General features: G+C 43.1%; 3 protein-coding genes across 7 annotated transcripts; 2 read left to right on the plus strand and 1 right to left on the minus strand.

The window, feature by feature from the left end:
• LOC120673522 (probable anion transporter 1, chloroplastic) lies at nucleotides 1-4431 on the plus strand. The gene is made up of 10 exons (XM_039954382.1): nucleotides 1-650; nucleotides 1485-1592; nucleotides 1684-1839; nucleotides 2212-2427; nucleotides 2541-2750; nucleotides 2830-2967; nucleotides 3212-3313; nucleotides 3457-3522; nucleotides 3677-3761; nucleotides 3853-4431. The coding sequence occupies exons 1-10, from the start codon at nucleotides 294-296 to the stop codon at nucleotides 3948-3950; spliced, it is 1536 nt and encodes a 511-aa protein (XP_039810316.1). The 5' UTR covers nucleotides 1-293; the 3' UTR covers nucleotides 3951-4431.
• A 169-nt stretch (nucleotides 4432-4600) lies between these two features.
• On the minus strand, nucleotides 4601-7691 carry LOC120673524 (leucine-rich repeat protein 1-like). Its single transcript, XM_039954386.1, has 6 exons — nucleotides 7381-7691; nucleotides 6144-6215; nucleotides 5848-5991; nucleotides 5663-5734; nucleotides 5494-5565; nucleotides 4601-4949 (listed from the first exon to the last, which is right to left on the minus strand). Exons 1-6 carry the CDS (start codon nucleotides 7602-7604, stop codon nucleotides 4880-4882), a joined length of 654 nt encoding a protein of 217 aa, XP_039810320.1. The 5' UTR covers nucleotides 7605-7691; the 3' UTR covers nucleotides 4601-4879.
• Nucleotides 7692-9181: 1490 nt separating this feature from the next.
• LOC120673526 (transcription factor TGA2.3) lies at nucleotides 9182-17985 on the plus strand. Of its 5 annotated transcripts, XM_039954397.1 has the most exons (10): nucleotides 9182-9305; nucleotides 13253-13321; nucleotides 13416-13506; nucleotides 14432-14509; nucleotides 14590-14649; nucleotides 15639-15716; nucleotides 15800-15851; nucleotides 15956-16227; nucleotides 17065-17310; nucleotides 17435-17969. In XM_039954397.1, the coding sequence occupies exons 3-10, from the start codon at nucleotides 13447-13449 to the stop codon at nucleotides 17579-17581; spliced, it is 993 nt and encodes a 330-aa protein (XP_039810331.1). In that variant the 5' UTR covers nucleotides 9182-9305; nucleotides 13253-13321; nucleotides 13416-13446; the 3' UTR covers nucleotides 17582-17969. The 5 variants fall into 5 exon arrangements, with proteins under 5 accessions (XP_039810331.1, XP_039810330.1, XP_039810328.1 ...); XM_039954396.1 differs by having other exon boundaries at nucleotides 13253-13506; XM_039954394.1 differs by lacking the exon at nucleotides 13253-13321.
• The last annotated feature ends 88 nt before the right edge of the window (nucleotides 17986-18073 follow it).

An 18073-nucleotide genomic window follows, 5' to 3' on the forward strand; every position in this document is an offset into this window, starting at 1 on the left:
GCTGCCCGGCGCGCGACAGCCATTCGTATCCCTAGGCGGCCGCGGCGGCCACACGGCGGCACCCCGCTCCGCTCCGCGGCATCGCATCCTCACCGGGAACCCGTCCCCCTCCACGGTCCACGGTCCACGGAACGGCCGCCCGCCCGCCACCTCCGCTCCAGTAGCTGGGAGCCGGTGCTTCCGGAGCTCGAGTGGGTGGGAAAATATATATCTCCCGCGCGCCGCGGGGGAGCTTCGCGTGCGCCGCTTGCTCACCGCCCCGCCGGAATCGTTCTCCTCCTCCTGCTGCAGCCATGCTCCTCCACCTGCTGCCGCTCTCCTGCCCCCGCCGCCCCGCGCCGGCGCTCTGCCCCGGCGGCCGGCCTGGCTCCGGCGGCGGCGGCGGCCCGTGGGCTCGTCGGGCCGGGGGCCTGGCCCGGAGGCGGGCGATGCGGCGGACGGACCTGCAGCCGGAGACGCCGCGCCGCGGGGACGACGGCCACGACCCGCACGCCGGCGGGGCGCTGCTGGAGACGGTGCGGAGGCTGCTGCTCGCCAAGGAGGAGGCGGACGCGGAAGGGGAGGAGGAGGAGGAGCAGGCGCAGTTCCCCAAGCGCTGGGCCATCGTCTTCCTCTGCTTCTCCGCCTTCCTCCTCTGCAACATGGACCGGGTACGTGTGCCTGAGTGCCTCTGCTCGCTAACCCCCTACTCGGCTACTACTTCACTCCTGCCTGCGCATCGCCTGCTTGGCCTGCATGACCGCAGTGCCACGAACGATCAAGCTGGTCAGATAGCTAGCTCACGTATTCAGAGCTGAGAGGTGACTCTGTGCTCTTCCGAAATGAAAACCAAATGCCTCTGCAGTATTAGTAACGGTGGTGGAAATTAGTTAGTTGATGTAAATCTGGCACTCAGCATGCTTTAAGTTTTGCGCATTTCTCTCTTGAGGAGAACGTAAAGGCACCAACTGACCTAGTAGTTTGCTGACGCTGCGGTGGTGGCGTTTGGATGGGCACTTGGATAGGGGTAGGGAAATGACACTTGACACACCGGGTATGCTGAGGTGGGTCGTGATTTCTATATCCTTTGTTTGGCAACGGTTGGAAATGCAGGTGAGGAAAAAATTTAAAAACATGGAACTGGCCTTAGAATAAAAAGATACAAATATTACAGAAAATGCTACATAATCTGCTGCACAAAACCAAAAGGGAAAACATGGTCTTAGCAAATTGATTCTAGTTACATGGATATGTCGTCAGGGAGGTCGTTTCCATATTTCCAATCGCCGTGGATGTCCCAGAAATTTCCCATCTGGGCAACCATGCAAAGAGTAGCCCCTTGTAAAGCGTGCATTACTGGATAAACTTTCATGGTCCAAACCTATGTCAACTGGAAATCGATAGTAAGATATAGAGACGACTATGATCGTAGTAATAGTTTTCTATGGGTGTGTACATATGGTGTCACTTTGTTTGTGAGAGGTTTATAGTACCATCATTTGCAGGTGAACATGAGCATTGCTATTCTGCCTATGTCCGCAGAGTTTGGTTGGAACCCTCAAACTGTTGGTCTCATCCAGTCATCTTTCTTCTGGGGCTACCTCCTAACTCAGGTCAGTAAGAGTAATTTTTGTTTCATCCAGGAATTCTGCATTTCGGATAAAAGGCAGTAACTTTCACTAAACAATCCCATAATCATTGCAGATAGCTGGAGGAATATGGGCAGATACTGTTGGAGGAAAGACTGTCCTTGGTTTTGGGGTGGTTTGGTGGTCCATAGCTACAGCTCTTACTCCTGTTGCTGCAAAGCTTGGCTTGCCGTTTCTTCTTGTTGTGCGAGCTTTCATGGGAATTGGTGAGGTAAGCGGCTAAGCGCTAGTTACTCGTGGACCTATATATATACTCCTTTCTAATCCAAGTTCAGAAACTTCTTGAGGGTATCAAATGGCGGCATAATTTGAATGTTGAGGGACTTTTGCCCCTACGGTTGTTTCTTTTACCTGAAGGGAGTATTATTGCTTCCTTGAAATGTTTGCTACACTTAAGTTAGTACTTTCTAGAAAATTTGAGTTAGGTTCACATATGCGCTCCTGTGCTCGCACCGCTGGGAACCCATACCAGCCTTGCCCAGCTATGACAAGTGTATTCTGGTTGCTTAGCTCTGCATCTTTTGTTATTGATATCCTTTCTACACCTTTCTCTGATTTAACAGCATATTCATTCTTGCTCCAGGGGGTTGCCATGCCTGCAATGAATAATATTCTTTCAAAATGGGTTCCTGTATCAGAGAGGAGCAGATCATTGTCTCTTGTGTATAGTGGAATGTACCTTGGTTCCGTGACAGGCCTTGCATTTTCCCCCTTATTGATACATAAATTTGGTTGGCCATCAGTATTCTATTCATTTGGGTCTCTAGGGGTTGTTTGGTTCACGACATGGGCAACCAAGGTACTTTTGTCTTCAAGTGTTTCATTGTACATATCAAATTCTTCAAGTGTAGCAAAAATTGACTTCTCATTTCATCATATCACCTCTGAATTTATTGTACGTTTATTTTTAAGGCATATAGTTCCCCACTTGAAGATCCTGGAATCAGTACAGCAGAAAAGAAGCTTATTACTAGTCAAAGCACAGCAGGCGAGCCTGTTAAAACAATTCCATGGAAACTGATATTATCAAAACCACCTGTTTGGGCACTTATAGTTTCTCACTTCTGCCATAACTGGGGAACTTTCATTTTGCTCACATGGATGCCTACATACTACAACCAGGTAATACTAGACACCAAATTTTCTGCCTCGGGATCTTGAACTTTTAGCATTTGTACATTAAAAAGTTTCTTTGAAATAGGTTCTGAAATTCAACCTAATGGAGTCCGGCCTTTTCTGCGTTCTTCCCTGGTTCACGATGGCAGTTTCTGCAAATGTTGGTGGTTGGATCGCAGATACACTTGTCAGTAGAGGAGTATCTGTGACAACAGTTCGAAAGGTAAAGAGTTCCCTTTACTTCAACTAAGTAAATAAGCTATAAGGATCCATTGAATTGAATCCAAACCATGCAATGAAAACACTAGTAATCATTATACATTAGCAAAGAGCATAATTAAGTTGTATGAAGGCACTTAAGTCGGTAGATTGCAGAGAACTTCAAAGTTAGCCCTTTTTTCATATACGTTCAGTGATCTGTTGAGTTTTATTTTTTATTGTTTCATATGTATTTACACCTCTTTCAGATCATGCAATCAATTGGATTCTTGGGGCCAGCGTTTTTTCTAACTCAACTAAGCCATGTCAACTCGCCTGCCATGGCGGTATTGTGCATGGCTTGTAGCCAGGTAATTTCTCCATTTTGCTTGTTTTTGGTGTCCAGTCTTTGTTGATAATAGAACACATTTTCATACAGTCAAACGATTCCAGGTTTACCGTTACATGCATGCTAATCACAACACTTTAATTGCATTATGTTTTTCCCATGCAGGGAACTGATGCATTCTCGCAGTCTGGTCTATACTCAAACCACCAAGACATCGGCCCACGATATGCTGTAATCTCTTCCTCCATGTCCTATAGCATAACCTACTTTTTATTCCGCACATGACTCAGACTCATGCTACTGTTATATGTGAAATTCTGGAACCTAGAATATAAGTGAAATCCATGAGGTACTAAACGGTGGTTGCCTTCTCCCTGTCTTTCAGGGTGTACTGCTTGGTCTTTCTAACACGGCTGGGGTTTTAGCTGGTGTATTTGGCACAGCAGCAACAGGATACATCTTGCAGCATGGTTCGATCTAATCTCACTCTCTTGCATTGCATACTAGCAGCCTATTTTAAAACCCAGCTTGCTTGATGAACGCAATCACTGAAAAATGCAGGTTCCTGGGATAATGTCTTTGAAGTATCTGTAGCGCTTTATCTGGTTGGGACTTTGGTGTGGAATGTGTTCTCAACCGGTGAAAAAATTCTTGATTGAAGAGTGTACATAGCATGCTCACAGTTGTAAGTGACATTCGCACTGGATAAAGTTCAAGACAACAGATGCAGCCCCATGCAACTCAACTCTTCAGAAAGAGGCAACAGTGGACTGATAGCTCCCAAGATGAGATTCCCAAAACTCCGCCCAATCCTGGATACTACTTGATTGCTCTGGTATCAAGACACTTGCGAGATTGCAAACGAAGCATGGATGAGTTGAGCAATGCACGCGCCTGCGGGATATGCGACTGTATATTTTGCTGAGTATAGGTATCCCCGCACAGCATAGCTGAAGAATCCATCATCATACACCGTAGTAATTTTGACATGTTACTCCTTTTCTCTTGAATAGTTCCTTATTGTAACAGTTCGATGTAGATTACAGCAAGAAAACTTGCAAGGTTTTACCACTAACGGATTCAAGATTTGTTGAATATGTATATATCAACCTTTTGAGTTTTGCGTATGGCAAACTATTATCGACATTTTCAAAGATGGAAGTGTAGTTTACTCTAGAACGTTTGACTGGAAAAGTACTGCATCCAAGAGGATTTGTGGTTTTGAATTCCAAAAAGATGGAGTTTAGCTTCCTCAATAAGCGCTCTGCAGCTTACCCATCTGAAGCATTACATGACTGAGGCGAAGATCATCAAACGGTGAAAATGGCAACTAAATATTTCCACGGTTCCAGTTCATCAACCAACCATACAGTACGTGACATTTACAGTACATTGGACCGTCAGTGCAAGAGGTCTCAACAGTGCTACAAGCTACTAATAAATACTATCTACACAGCGAGGGGCCACCCTGCTTTTTACGAGCAAGCACTGCTACAAGCTATCAGACATGCTTCTCTACAAGATGCTCCGATAAAGTTTTGATCTGCTGACATCTATGTTGTGTGAGCGACGAGAGCTGCTTGCCATTTCAGCAGTTTGTGTCATACGTTGCAAGCCCTTGCAACTCCGGGCCTTCCATTCTTGGATTATTGTCAAAGCTGCAGTCAGGTAGGGTTTAGAAACAACACAGGCAGGACACAAACGAGTTTTGCATATAGATGTGCTGATTATTTGAGTGATTCGTAAAGTTTCACACTAAGTGGCAGCAGGCAAGTGAAACTAGTCCACATGCATCCTAAGGTCATCAAAAGAAATGAGCATTTTGCAAACATATAATGTGCCATTTAATCCTCATTTGGCATATAAATAAATCAAACAAATAAAATAATAGTCGTAAATCTACGTCAAATACTACAGCATGGATGGTATAACACATATAAGATCATGGTAGATGCAAGTGTATCTTTTCACCCAACATGCAAAGTCATATAAGATATCCAGAAACCTTGTATCAGACATAAACTTAATTGATAAATCGATTTTGTAATTTCATGTGGTATTAGTTCCGGGGGTTGCTGGATACCATGGCTAAATGCTAATGGCTCTTGGTCCTTTAAAATACACAAAACATTAGATGCAGAAAGGTAAGAATCAAGTGAATCGGTTTATTTAATAGAGGAATTGAGGAGGAGAAGATCGTACTTGCTCAATGGTATGTGCTCAAAAGGCCCACTAGTTGGGATTGTGCCGCAAAGATCATTGTTTGAGACGTCTCTGGAAGAAGTATGCATGCACAGGATGAAGTACTGTCATAACACGTACAGAAAGACATGCAATTCAGCAAATGCATAACAGGAAGCTGAAGACTTACATCACTTTGAGGCTAGAGATTTTTGTCAGTTCCCTTGGAACTGGACCCGTCAAATGGTTGTCATTAAGTCGCCTAGAAAAACAGGAAAAGTTAAAAAAAAATGGTTAACAGTTTAACATACTGAGTGCCACAGACTGTAAAGAACGAAGACATGGTTGCATTCAAACTAAAGTATCAGTGCTCACAGGAATACTAAAGATTTCATCATGCCAAGTTCCCTTGGTATGTTCCCTGTAATGTTGTTGTTATACAGGTCCAAGCTGATAAGGCTCTTCAGATTCCCAAGCTCAGCTGGGATAGTGCCCTGAATATTGTTTTTGTAGAGTTCTCTGTAACAATTAAGAACAATGTAAGAGAACTTGTACGAATGCAAATGCAAAATTGGCAATGATATTTTCATTTTGAAAATCAACTTTTTGTACAAGTTGATTATGCAAAACAGAAAAAAAAAGACAAGGCAATAATGTTTTGTCAGACTCACAGATATTGCAAGTGCTCAAGGTGCCCCAGTTCAGGAACAAGATTGCCTGACAAATTGGAGTTACCCAAATCCCTACAAGATACACAAGTGTTAGAAAGTGCTGTACATAATGATGCATCTGGAAACTTGAAAAGAACAGAATACTGCAAATGATCCTGCCATGGTTATTTCATACAGAAACAAATACACATTGCTGGACACGAAGTTTTTGGTTTGCCCAAGAATCGGCATATTTGAGTGGTAAAACCCATAAATCTCAATTAGGAACATGGAAGGAATTTGTCGGTAAGATAAGATAGAGTGCATCAGCAGTAGCACAGCTATCCCGTACACCCATGTTTGGGTGTAACCGTAGCTGGTGCTAAATTATAAATTTCTACTGTGCAGTGTTCAAATCTTTTTATGACAAATTTAGTAACACAAAGCATATGACATACACTATGTTGTACTATTTATGACACGAACTTGTACAGGCAGCACAATGATGTGACAGGATGTTTCTTTGTTTCATATACAAAAAGAAAAACTAACTGATACATGATTCTAGTAGTCATTGAAAAACATATAAAAAAAGGAAAGCTTGCACATTTTGATACAAACAAATGATGCCATGCTGAAAGTTGCATTACACGAAGCCATTTCCATGTATCAATTGCTTCTAGCAACCAAATGGATATGATAGCTGCCTTTGGACCTGACTAGCAGACTGCAAATTTACTTGTACAATGAAAGTGACTGCATCAAGCAGCAGCTAAGCACAAAGCTGTAGCTTGTATCAGCACATAATTTTATGAGCATGGGTGCCATGAGTGCGCGATTACAGTAGAGCCTGAACCAGAATACAAGGAAAGTCTGTCTAACTGACCATAGTTTTGACAAAACAGGGGGAAATTACCATTTGACAACCATCTAAGCTGCTAACGCCAGTGTTTTATTTCGATAAAAACGTTACGATAAAGGGAGATCAAAGGCCCTGGACCAGAATGCTCTTGCCTGATTGACTGCATGACTAGAATGTGCACAAACCAAGTATTATCAACCAGCAGGTGCCAAAGGAAATTTAGGTGCTTCACCGTTTGGAACAGGCACTCACTTCAAGATTTCAGAAAAATGAGCGTCACGTCATGCAAAGATGGAACGCGCCTACCGAACCCAATAGCATCGCAATTTGCAAGCACATTCAAGTGCGGAACCAAAGATTAAACCAGGGAGCCAAGGAGAGGGCCGTGGAGCTCACACGCGGGTGACGCGGTTGTCGCGGTTGCAGGTGACGTGGAACCAGGTGCAGGGGTTGACGAGGGTGGGGTCCCAGCTCTGCAGCACGCCCCGGGGGTCCTTGAGCGCGCGCCGCAGCGCGTACAGCGCGTCGCCCTCCGCGTTGGACGCCGACGCCACGGAGGCCGGCGACAGCACCGCCGCCGCAACCACCAGCGCCGCAGCCGTAGCCACCGCCCAGGCCATCGAGCTGGTTGGCTAGGGTTTCGAGTTTCGACTCCCGAGAGGAAGCGGTGAAGGGGTAAGTGGCGAAGCAGGGGAAGCGGGAGTGAGAGGTGGACTGAGGGCAGCTTTAAGTTTAGTTCCAAAAATCAAAATTCCATTTAGATTTAAATCTAGACGAAATAAAAAACGTATTGCGACTGTTGTTGCATGTAAATCGCGAGATGAATCTAATAAATTTAATTAGGCTATAATTAGACGCTAAATTATTACAATAATGCTACAGTAAACAACCTCTAATACCGAATTAATTAGACTCATTAGATTCGTCTCGCGATTTACAGACGAGTTTGATTAGTCTATATTTAGTACTTCAAATATAGAAAAATATTTTTTTCTAAAACTTTACGGGAGCCAAATAAACACAAACTTAGGCCCTGTTTAGTTCTTTACACTTAAACACAAAAACGCCGTAAACGCATTAAAGTGCAAAGGAATCTTACTAATTTGAAGTACTAAATGAAGTCTATTTACAAATTTTTTTACATGGATGGGCTGTAAATCGCGAGACGATTCTAATGAGCCTACTTAATCCATGATTTGCAACAGTGATGCTACAGTAACCATCCGCTAATTATTGATTAATCATGGATTAATTAGCATCATTAGATTCGTCTCGCGATTTACAATCCATTTGTGTAAAAATTTTGCAAATAGACTTCATTTAGTACTTTAAATTACTTAGATCCTTTTGAAATTTTTTTTACAAAATGAACTAAACACAGCCTTAGTGTATTGCACCCGAGCCAGTGCTAGACCATGCCACCTCATAGCTGCTAGCTTAGCAAAATTTGCTTGTGTCGCACCTCGTAGCAGGACTAAGTTGGGACCCACCACTTCTTTCCCCACCATCTCTTTCCTCTCCCCCTCCCAATCTCAGCGAGCCCCCCGCCCTTCCCCAGTTCCCCGGCGAGATCCCCCGCGCGGATCCGCTTCCTACAGCGTGGATCCAGCAGCGGCTCCTGCTCCTCGACGGCGCCCTCTTCACCCGGTGCGGCTCATCTCCGGTGGCGGACGGCGGCAAGGTCAGGGCCGACGGGGAGGCGGCGGCGCTCGAGGCCGGCCGGGAGGCAGGCGGGACGACGACGCTTGGGGCCGGCCGGGAGGCAGGTCAGGAGGCGGCGACGAGGGGCAGGCGGGGAGACGGCGCTTCGGACCGGCCGGGAAGCAAGCGCGGCGGCAGGGTGTTGGGGCCGACCGGGAGGGAGGCGGGGAGGCGACGACGAGGGGCAGGTGGGAAGGCGAGGGGCAGGTGGGAAGGAGGCTCTTGGGGCCGGCTGGGAAGCAGGCGGGGCGGCGGCGCTTGGGCCGGCCCGGAGGCAGGCGGAGCGGCGGTGCTTGGGACCAGCTAGGAGGAAGGGAGGGAGGCGGCGGCAAGGGGCAAGCAGGGAGGCGAGCGTGCGCGTGGTGCAGGCGAGGAGGTATTCTCTCTCCTCTTGCACCGGGTGCCAGAATAGGTTACCGGTGCCTGGAGGTGCTAGACTAGCACCCGAGCTGCAATGTATTGCACCTGAGAATCTTTCTCTCTCTCTCCTCTCTAGCACCACCTTAGTTCCAACGCTGGAGCTGCCTTGAGAGGAACTGTGAGGAGCTCGGAAGTGGAGCGGGTAAAGATTCTTGTTCGCGCCGATCTTCTGCGGCGTCCACTCAGCCGGCACTTATTCTGTGAGAACTTGCAACTATCACTTGGATTTTTTTTTGCGAGGAACTATCACTTGGATATTGACTATTGAGGCTATGCAAATGCCACACCCCTAATCATGTTGTTTGTGATGAACCTTAGAAATAGCAAGAACAGCTGAAGCCACGTTAAAAAGTTTCATAGGTGATTGTTTAGGTGAAAGCTTTTTGGAAAATTTATCATTCATATTTTAGAATTAGAATTGTCTAAAATTGATAAATACTACGCCCAATACGTCACAAGGGCAAAATAAGTAAGGTTGAATATACGTATAATAGAGTGGGTTTTGGGAAAAGAAAAAAGCTAGGGATGCAGGCCTGTGCAACAAAACGACTTACAAGGTGGAACCTTAAAAGCAAAGTGTCATTTAATGATGTGTTTTTTCTTTTGCAATTTTAAGGCCAGTCTTAGTGGAGTTTCATGGCATTTAATTTTGTTGATGTGGTAGGATATTTATGAGAAAAGAGAAGGGAGAGTTTCATGGGATGTGAGAGGAGTTTCATCCCCATGAAACTCATCCGGCTCGCTTACCTAGTTTTTGGTCTATGTAACCGTGTGATGAAACTATGCATTGAAACTGGCCTAACGCTACCTTTTTCCTCTAAAAGAATGCTAGTGATATATTGTATATTGTTATATGTAGAAGTAAAACAAATGGCGTCAGCTATTGATCACAATTGCATCACAATTGCTCTAGATTAAGGGGCTGCTCGCTTCCTCGCAAAAAGGGGCTGCTTGGTTGGCTACCACACCTTGCTATGCCGCAAGTGCGGCGGATATGGCAAGGTGCGGTGACACCACAATTTAGATTGGGAAAATCAGCACGGTAATTTCAGTGTTAAAATGTGTTAGAAATCACTTTGTGTATCATGTGATGAGTCTAAGTCTTAAATAGGAATCAACAATGATCTAATTTTTACAGCAGTGCCACAATTTTGGCATGGCGGACAACTACCAACCAAACACACTCTAGAACGTGTTGGTATTCTAATTTTATTTAGAAGTGATTTATCAGCTACCAACCACAAGTTGAAGTATGAATTAAAAGAGACCTTTTCTCTTAGTGAGTTGCTTGCATCCTTTATGGGGTTACCACCCCACCTAGATTTGAGTTTATTTTAGTACGATGACTAATATTGTTCTATGTCTATCGATAACGAAGCGCATGTAGGTTAGTTTCATCAATTTTAAGATGTACCGGCCCTCGAATGTATTGAGATTGATGTGCATGTAGGTTATCTTTGCTCTTAGTTTCTCACTCGGTTTCACTAAAAAAAAAGTTCATCACTCGGTTCAAAAAGAATAGTATACAAGGCTAGACGAACCTAGATCATTGTCTAACATCATCTTTCTTTTCAAGGTTGATGTGCAAGATGTTCCTCGTCTAGGTAATCTTGATATTTTGGCTTTATAGTAGACCCTATTACTTCCTAGTTGCAAATAGATCTAAGGTAGGACATTAGCAGCTAGCTCTCATATCTAAGATTGAGGAGAGTTTTGACACTCCCTTCATTTGGAGTTATAAGGTGTATTTGTTTTAATTAAGATAAGTCTTTGAACAAGGGTTGCTCTATTAAGATTTTATTTATATGTTATAAAAGTATACTTACAAGAATGTATTTTGAATACAAACCCAATAATTGTGTCATAAAATTAATAGAGTAATTGTCAGTTCTAGATTTTTCTTCACGAGATGATAAGTCTTATAATTCCAAAAATAGAATGAGCATACATATTAAAGATTTGTGTTCCATGTTACGAATGCTAAGATATGGACAGTGTTCTAAAAAACATTTTTAAACGTCGTTTAATCTTGATTAAACGCTGAACGGTGGCCAAGCGTTGCGTTTAATCACATTGTCGTTTAATCACAACACACGTTTAATCATGTTCAATCTACGTTTAATCACAAAAAACTCTAAACCATAGGTAAGCGTTCGCCTAGCGTCTAGCGTTTTTTAGAACCTTGGATATGGATAAGTTTAGTGCCTCTAATAGTTTGATCATGATTCTGTCCCAGAGTGAAATGGTACTGAAGAAATAAAATAAGACTAGTACAATGGGATCTAGGAAAACATGCAACACTTTGGAATTACACCATTTTACTATTTAAGGAACTAAGGAGCTGCTTGGTTTGATAACAAAATATGGGCATAACAAACTCTAGGTACACCAAAATGTGGGCATGCTAATTTTTTTACTAAAATCTTAGCTCGCAAGTTTAGAATAGCACTTTGTTAGGTGCACGACTTTTTGACCTTCAACTAAACGAGTGCTAAAATTTTGCCTACATTTTAGCATGCAAATATTTTGAAAAGTGAATGGTGGCAAATTCCTAAAGAAGAGATCACCATTCACCAAGAACTTTTCGAAAGAAACGAACCAAAAAATAAAAACCTCGTGCAACCGGGCCGGGGTTCGAGACCTGGTCCCAGCCGGCAGCCGGCACAGCCACCCACCCGTGCAGCTCTACCGGAGTAGTGCGCTGTGAGAGGGAGCCAGTAGTGGGGGTCCGTACACCCGCGGTCAGCATACCGGCCACAGCCAACAGCTCACCGCTCTGCCCTTCCCTCCTCTTCTGCAAACGGCGAGTTAAAAAAGGAAACCAAAAATCTAGGGTTTGTTCCATTCCATTTCCGGGGAGCCCACAGCCCCCGTACGCTCACCACCGTGCCGGCCGCCTCCCTACGTCCCTCCCTCTTCCCGCTCCTCCCCGACGAGAGGTGGCGGCAGCTTGGGGGAGTAAGGTAGCGGCGGCGGCGGTGTCGACGGCCTTCGCGCCGCGGAAGGGCCGCTGGCGGCTGCCGGCTGCCCCCGGCAGCTCCGAGGCAAGGTAAAGCTGCCCCCTTTCGATCGCAATTAGCTCAGTATGAACCAGAACGGGGGGCCAATCTAGCAACTCGTGCTCCAAATCCTAATCAGCAACAGCTGACTCTCAGCTTGGTCAGCATACAACCAGCAACGGACACCGATCCTCAGTGGGGGTTTTTATTTGGAAGGAGGGTCCATCCGTCCATGCCCCCGTGGTTACCTGAACCAAGCTCCGCCAGTACAATCAATAGGCTAGGGTCGGGGTAGGTGGTTCGGGGCCCCCCATCTTGTTCCCCCTTCTGGACCGTGGACTCACCGTGCGGAGTCGTATGCTGTGTTGTTCTGCTGAGGAGCTCTAGGTTCAATATTACTGTGTTCAGTTCTTGCGTCGTCCGGCTCTCATCGTGTACTAGTTTGCGTGACTATTAAAGCATGCGGTTGCTAAACGGGTAGGTTGTTTGGATTTGATGATAATGATCTAGCAATGTTTGCTGGTTGTAAAACATAGTGTTCACGAATTCTATCTGGAATTGTGATTATTTTCTTGTGCTCCAAAAAAACCTTTAGTTCTCGTTTACATCTACATGCCAGGAGTGTCTTCTGGACATTCCTGCACAATTACAATGTGAAATTGCTGCATTCTAAGTATTCTGTTACTGTTGCTGATATTTGGCATATTTCAATCCTGCCCTCTGCAGCCTTTGTACTCCCCATGGTTGATCTGTTCCTTTGTGAAATTAATAAATCATACTGTCTATACATTTGGAAGGTGTTAATACTTAGGAGGTAGAAGCATTATTCTCTAGGTTTTGGTTTGCACTCATTCCCAGTCAAAATGTTATTGTTCTCTATGGCAACCAAGTCTGTTGGTTCACAATTAAACTATCCATTTATTTCTTGGCAGCAACTGCCTAAATCCACAAATTAGCCCCTGAAGCCTGTGGAGGAGTCATGAATATGCATGTTAACTGACTACTTGTCTTGAAATTTACTGTCCTGTATTTGGATCTTGGAACTTTATTCATCAAGTGCCTGTTTGCTGAGACCTGCTGTTTCTTTATCCGGTGTTACCATTGAACCAGTTCATCAAATTATTTATCGTGCGTACTCATTTTTCTAGTGATATGTTTATGTCAAACTCAAACCGAGTCGGTGGACTGATCATGCCTAGTAGCATACTAGCATCCAGGTTACATCAGCTTTAGATCTTAATATTGATATTATGTCTCACATGTTTCATTTTTTAACAAGCAGGCAGTAACAAATTGATTTTGTCTGTGAAGGTCACATTTTGATAACTGAGGGTCGTCTACGATGGCAGATGCCAGTCCTAGAACAGAAACATCAACAGATGATACTGACGACAACCATGGGGTAGGTCTTGTTGATCTTGATCTGGGGTATTTGATGTAAACACTTATTATCTGACCTCAAGTGGTGAAGTGAAGAATGACCGATTCATATTTGTGAAGAATTGTGTGAATTGTTATTAATGTTGACCCTATGGCGCAAAACTTCACTTTGCATCTTGGAACCATATATCTACCAATGTTTCCATGTAGTTATGTGAAGTCCACTATTGCAGCTAAATAATTTGAGCAAGAGTGACAGTAGAAGTTGAACAAACAAGGTGGACTAAACATACTATGGACTTAATGTTCAGTATATAGTTACATATGCTACAAAGGACTAGTTATGTTCTAATTTCTGATTTGAAAATCCTTGTGCTGTGGAATGCTGAGATTACTTGCCTAATATTCCACAGAACATGAACAGTTGGATAAGTCACATAATTGTCCACGAAATTACGGAGTTCTGAAAGAAACAACATGAACAGTTGGGTTTGCATATAGCTAGCAAAGCTGCATGGTGCTTGTTAAATTTGCTCAGTAAACAAATATAATTTTCTTGATTTGGACCCTTGAACTCTTTTATCTTATTTAGTTTGACAACTTTTTTTCTTTTAAGAATCTCATTCTTTCAAATCGTTTGTCTGATTGTTCTATAGTATCACATTCATTGTAAGCTGGTTGCATTATATGTGCATTTGAGCTAACAGACTTTAGGTAAGATTGTACCTTCATCTGAGGTCTGCAGATTTATTGATTCTGTGGTGCTTCATGCATACGTACACCATGGATGCAAAACCCATCATGTGGTGTTTGCAACCATGATTACCGGGAAAAGTACAGAAAAAACTTTTCTTTCTAATGTAAAGCCACAGAAAGGGGAAAATCTGTTTCTTAATGATAGGAATGAATGGATGATGGGAGATTGATAACTATGCTTTCATTTGCAGCTGGAACCAGGCACAGGTGCTCTTGTTGTTGCTTCCGACTCCAGTGACAGATCCAAGGACAAACATGAAGATCAAAAGGTTCATGTTTTGAAGTGGCATTCTTATTTTTAGTTCATATCACTGCTACAAGAGGCATTTTCTTATAATTTATTGTGTAGACACTGCGTCGTCTTGCTCAAAATCGCGAGGCTGCAAGGAAGAGTCGATTGAGGAAGAAGGTGTGTGGATGTTGGCTTTTAGTCTTTGTACATAAAGCAGTGCTTTTGTGTTTTTATAGGCTTCCTGTCTGGGTTCAGTTTCTCTTTTCTTCTGTTTGACTTGTTACTGGCATCATCGTGCACGCAGTGTAAGGTATATACTGTTATTGTTTGTATAAGTGTTTTGCACGTGAGAGAGCTTTGAAAGCTGTGCTGTTAAAGGTTGGAGTATAAATCCAGGAAAAGGGAAGTTGTAAAAGTTGCTATCATAGTTCCATGTGGAGCTTTAGTCGGGTTCTATGGAAGTGTATGGTGAAGCATTACCCTAAAAAGTGTTAGTATAACTTCACTGAGGAAAGTTTGACACTCCTGTTTGCTTTCAGTTGGGGGTTCGCTTCCGTGGTCCTTTGTATGAGAAGTTTGTGAATCTTACAGCATGATTAGTAACTTGACTAAGGGCAAATTTATCTCCTTAGTAAAATTAATATCATCAATAATATCTCTTATATCTTGTCCGATCCGATAATCAACATATTCTGTTTGTGAAGATCTTGCCTTTACCAAGGACTCGTGAGTTTTGCACTGTAGGAGTCGTAGTTTGATATGATATGTTCAGCAGCTGTGAGATTTGAACATTTAGATTGAACCTCTATCTCAATATTGCTGTTGTTGTGGTAAATACCTTTTGCTTTCTTTGATCAACATACTCGCGACAAGCAATCAAATTCACTGCAAGTTTTGTTATAGCCTTAGATCATGGTTCCCTTTAAGTTTCATCTGAATGTGCTTTTAATCAAAGTTTTATAGCAAGAACCCCATCAAGTGAACTAATTAATTTAAGTCAGTACTGAATTGCCCTTGTCATTAGTAGCTACCTTAGATTTTTTTTTAAGATTTCTTTTCTATAGGAGGACCACTGAAGCAAGTGGCAATATCCCTATCCAATTTGTGATGTAGATTGCTGGTGGACATTGATGTGGTATTGACTGGTAATTTTGTTTTATCTATAGGCATATGTCCAACAGTTGGAGAATAGCAGGCTGAAACTTACCCAACTAGAGCAGGAGCTGCAACGAGCTCGTCAGCAGGTTAACTCCTATTGGATGCCACTTTTTACAGCCCTGTGTCCTATTGACTTCATTGAAGTTGCTTAAGAAATTCTCTCTCCCAGGGCATTTTTATATCTAGCTCAGTTGATCAGTCACACTCCATGAGTGGAAATGGTAATCATTGCTCCCCATGGGTAATGTTTGTTTGCTCATTAGCAAAGGAGTATCCAAGAGGTAATTCCATCGTTTTGATGCGAAAAAACTGCATTCTCTTTCAGGTGCATTGGCCTTTGATATGGAGTACGCGAGGTGGTTGGAAGAGCACAATCGGCAAATTAGTGAACTAAGGGCTGGTGTTACTGCTCATGCAAGTGATAGTGATCTACGCAGTGTTGTTGATAAGATCATGTCGCACTATGATGAGATTTTCAGGCTCAAAGGAAATGCAGCCAAGGCAGATGTCTTTCATGTATTATCAGGCATGTGGAAGACACCGGCAGAGAGGTGTTTCTTGTGGCTAGGAGGTTTCCGGCCATCTGAGGTTTTAAAGGTGTGTAATGTACTAATCTTTCAATGTGCTTATGATCTTTTGGGCCCTCCTGGAGGAGTAAAGTACTTACTAAAACAAGGAGCATTGCATTATAAAACTCACTATAAGGCTTCACTCATAGAAATGAAGGAAAAAAATCCAGATTACTTCCCTCAAGTATCGTCAAATTCTGGATAACCCTCTAAACTATTTCTTGGTTTAATTTACCACCTAAACTATGTGATTTGGTCCAACATATTCCTTAACAAGATTTATCTTTTTTGTTTATCCACGCACAAGTGATGTATTAAGTTAAAATTTTGCAGGATGGTGGCAGGTATCTTAACGTATTTTTTAAAAAATATGCCAATAATTTTTCATCATTATTTGATAGGTTATGTCAATTAATAATAGATTAAACCTTACGATATAAAATTATAGGGAAAATAATGATGAAAAATTCATAATATATTTTTTGACATACGTTGTGATGTCCATTACAATCCTGCAAAATCTTAAATTCAGATTCCACTTTTGTGTGGAGAAACAAAAAAAGACTAATTATATTAGGGGGTAAATTGAACCAAAAATGACATAGTTTAGGGAGCAAATTGAATGGAGAAATAGTTAAGGGGGCTATCCATACTATAGCCATACTTGAGGGGAGTAATTTAGACTTTTCCCTAGAATGAAATAATGTACCAGTCTTTTTAATTTGGAAAATGCAGAGTCATGTATTGTGTTTCATTTCTTTTGCATACTTTGTTTTCTGGTCATTGGGCAGTGTGTTAGTGCCTCATCCAGTGCCGGGCTGCTGGCGATTTGTCATTGAGTTACTGATAAATATGCAAACTGCAGCTGCTTTCAACACAGCTTGAACCTCTCACTGAGCAGCAGCTGTCAGGGATAAGCAACCTCCAGCAGTCTTCGCAACAGGCTGAGGATGCACTTTCACAAGGAATGGAAGCCCTTCAACAGTCCTTGGCTGAGACCCTGGCTGGGTCTCTTTCGTCTTCTGGGTCAACAGGAAATGTGGCAAACTACATGGGTCAAATGGCCATGGCCATGGGAAAGCTTGGAACGCTTGAGAATTTCCTTCGCCAGGTATTCACTCTTGTTTTTGGAATGTATCTTTGCCTTTAGATAAAGGTTTTGATCCTGAATTGCTGTAGACCATTTGCCAAATCCTGACCACCAGGCTCATGGCTTCTTTCTTTGCTGTGTCAAGGCTGACAACCTGCGGCTGCAGACCCTACAACAGATGCAAAGGATCCTGACCACCAGACAGGCAGCTCGAGCACTTCTTGTGATAAGCGATTACTCTTCACGACTCCGTGCCCTGAGCTCTCTCTGGCTTGCTCGGCCGAAAGAATAGCAAGCGCATGCGATTTGACTGCGGCACTTTTCACAGTTTGGTGTTCAATGGGGATCTTATCAGGAGGGTTTGACAGTAATGCAACAGACTTGATTCGGAGATATCTGCACATACTATAATCGGGATGGTCTTGTAGTTTAGCCATATAGTTAAGTGCATTGGTTCTTGGTTCATGCTGTATTATTACCAACTGCTGTAAAAATTGCTCTCTTTTGCCATCATTTTCCATATATGTATGCCCCTAATTTGCAGAAGATCATTAGAATGCATATTGATGTTGACCTGTCAGTTTTTTTTTTGACTCCTAGGAAGAATAGCATGAATTTGAATACAATGCTCTGGCAGTAACATCTAACTGGTACAAGGCTGATTTACTGCATTAAAGTTACAGCGCGTTATCGATCTTTCATAATTGCTGCCAATACTTTTTTTGTACATTCAATCTTTTTCTGTATATCACTCTGTATTTTGTGGTTTCGTACCATTCTTTGA

Source organism: Panicum virgatum, chromosome 5N (assembly GCF_016808335.1).
Source record: "Panicum virgatum strain AP13 chromosome 5N, P.virgatum_v5, whole genome shotgun sequence".
NCBI lineage: Eukaryota > Viridiplantae > Streptophyta > Magnoliopsida > Poales > Poaceae > Panicum > Panicum virgatum.

Bases quoted from the DNA above. Each gene is read 5' to 3' on its own strand.
- LOC120673524 (XM_039954386.1), bottom strand. From the start codon at position 7,604: ATGGCCTGGGCGGTGGCTACGGCTGCGGCGCTGGTGGTTGCGGCGGCG. The intron at 6,216-7,380 runs GTGAGCTCCACG...TGTATCTTGTAG, and splicing joins GACAACCGCGTCACCCGCGT to GGATTTGGGTAACTCCAATT. The intron at 5,735-5,847 runs GTGAGCACTGAT...CTGTTTTTCTAG, and splicing joins ATGAAATCTTTAGTATTCCT to GCGACTTAATGACAACCATT.
- LOC120673526 (XM_039954396.1), top strand. From the start codon at position 13,447: ATGGCAGATGCCAGTCCTAGAACAGAAACATCAACAGATGATACTGAC. The intron at 13,507-14,431 runs GTAGGTCTTGTT...TTTCATTTGCAG, and splicing joins ATACTGACGACAACCATGGG to CTGGAACCAGGCACAGGTGC. The intron at 15,717-15,799 runs GTTAACTCCTAT...TCTCTCTCCCAG, and splicing joins TGCAACGAGCTCGTCAGCAG to GGCATTTTTATATCTAGCTC.
- LOC120673522 (XM_039954382.1), top strand. From the start codon at position 294: ATGCTCCTCCACCTGCTGCCGCTCTCCTGCCCCCGCCGCCCCGCGCCG. The intron at 651-1,484 runs GTACGTGTGCCT...CATCATTTGCAG, and splicing joins TCCTCTGCAACATGGACCGG to GTGAACATGAGCATTGCTAT. The intron at 2,751-2,829 runs GTAATACTAGAC...TCTTTGAAATAG, and splicing joins TGCCTACATACTACAACCAG to GTTCTGAAATTCAACCTAAT.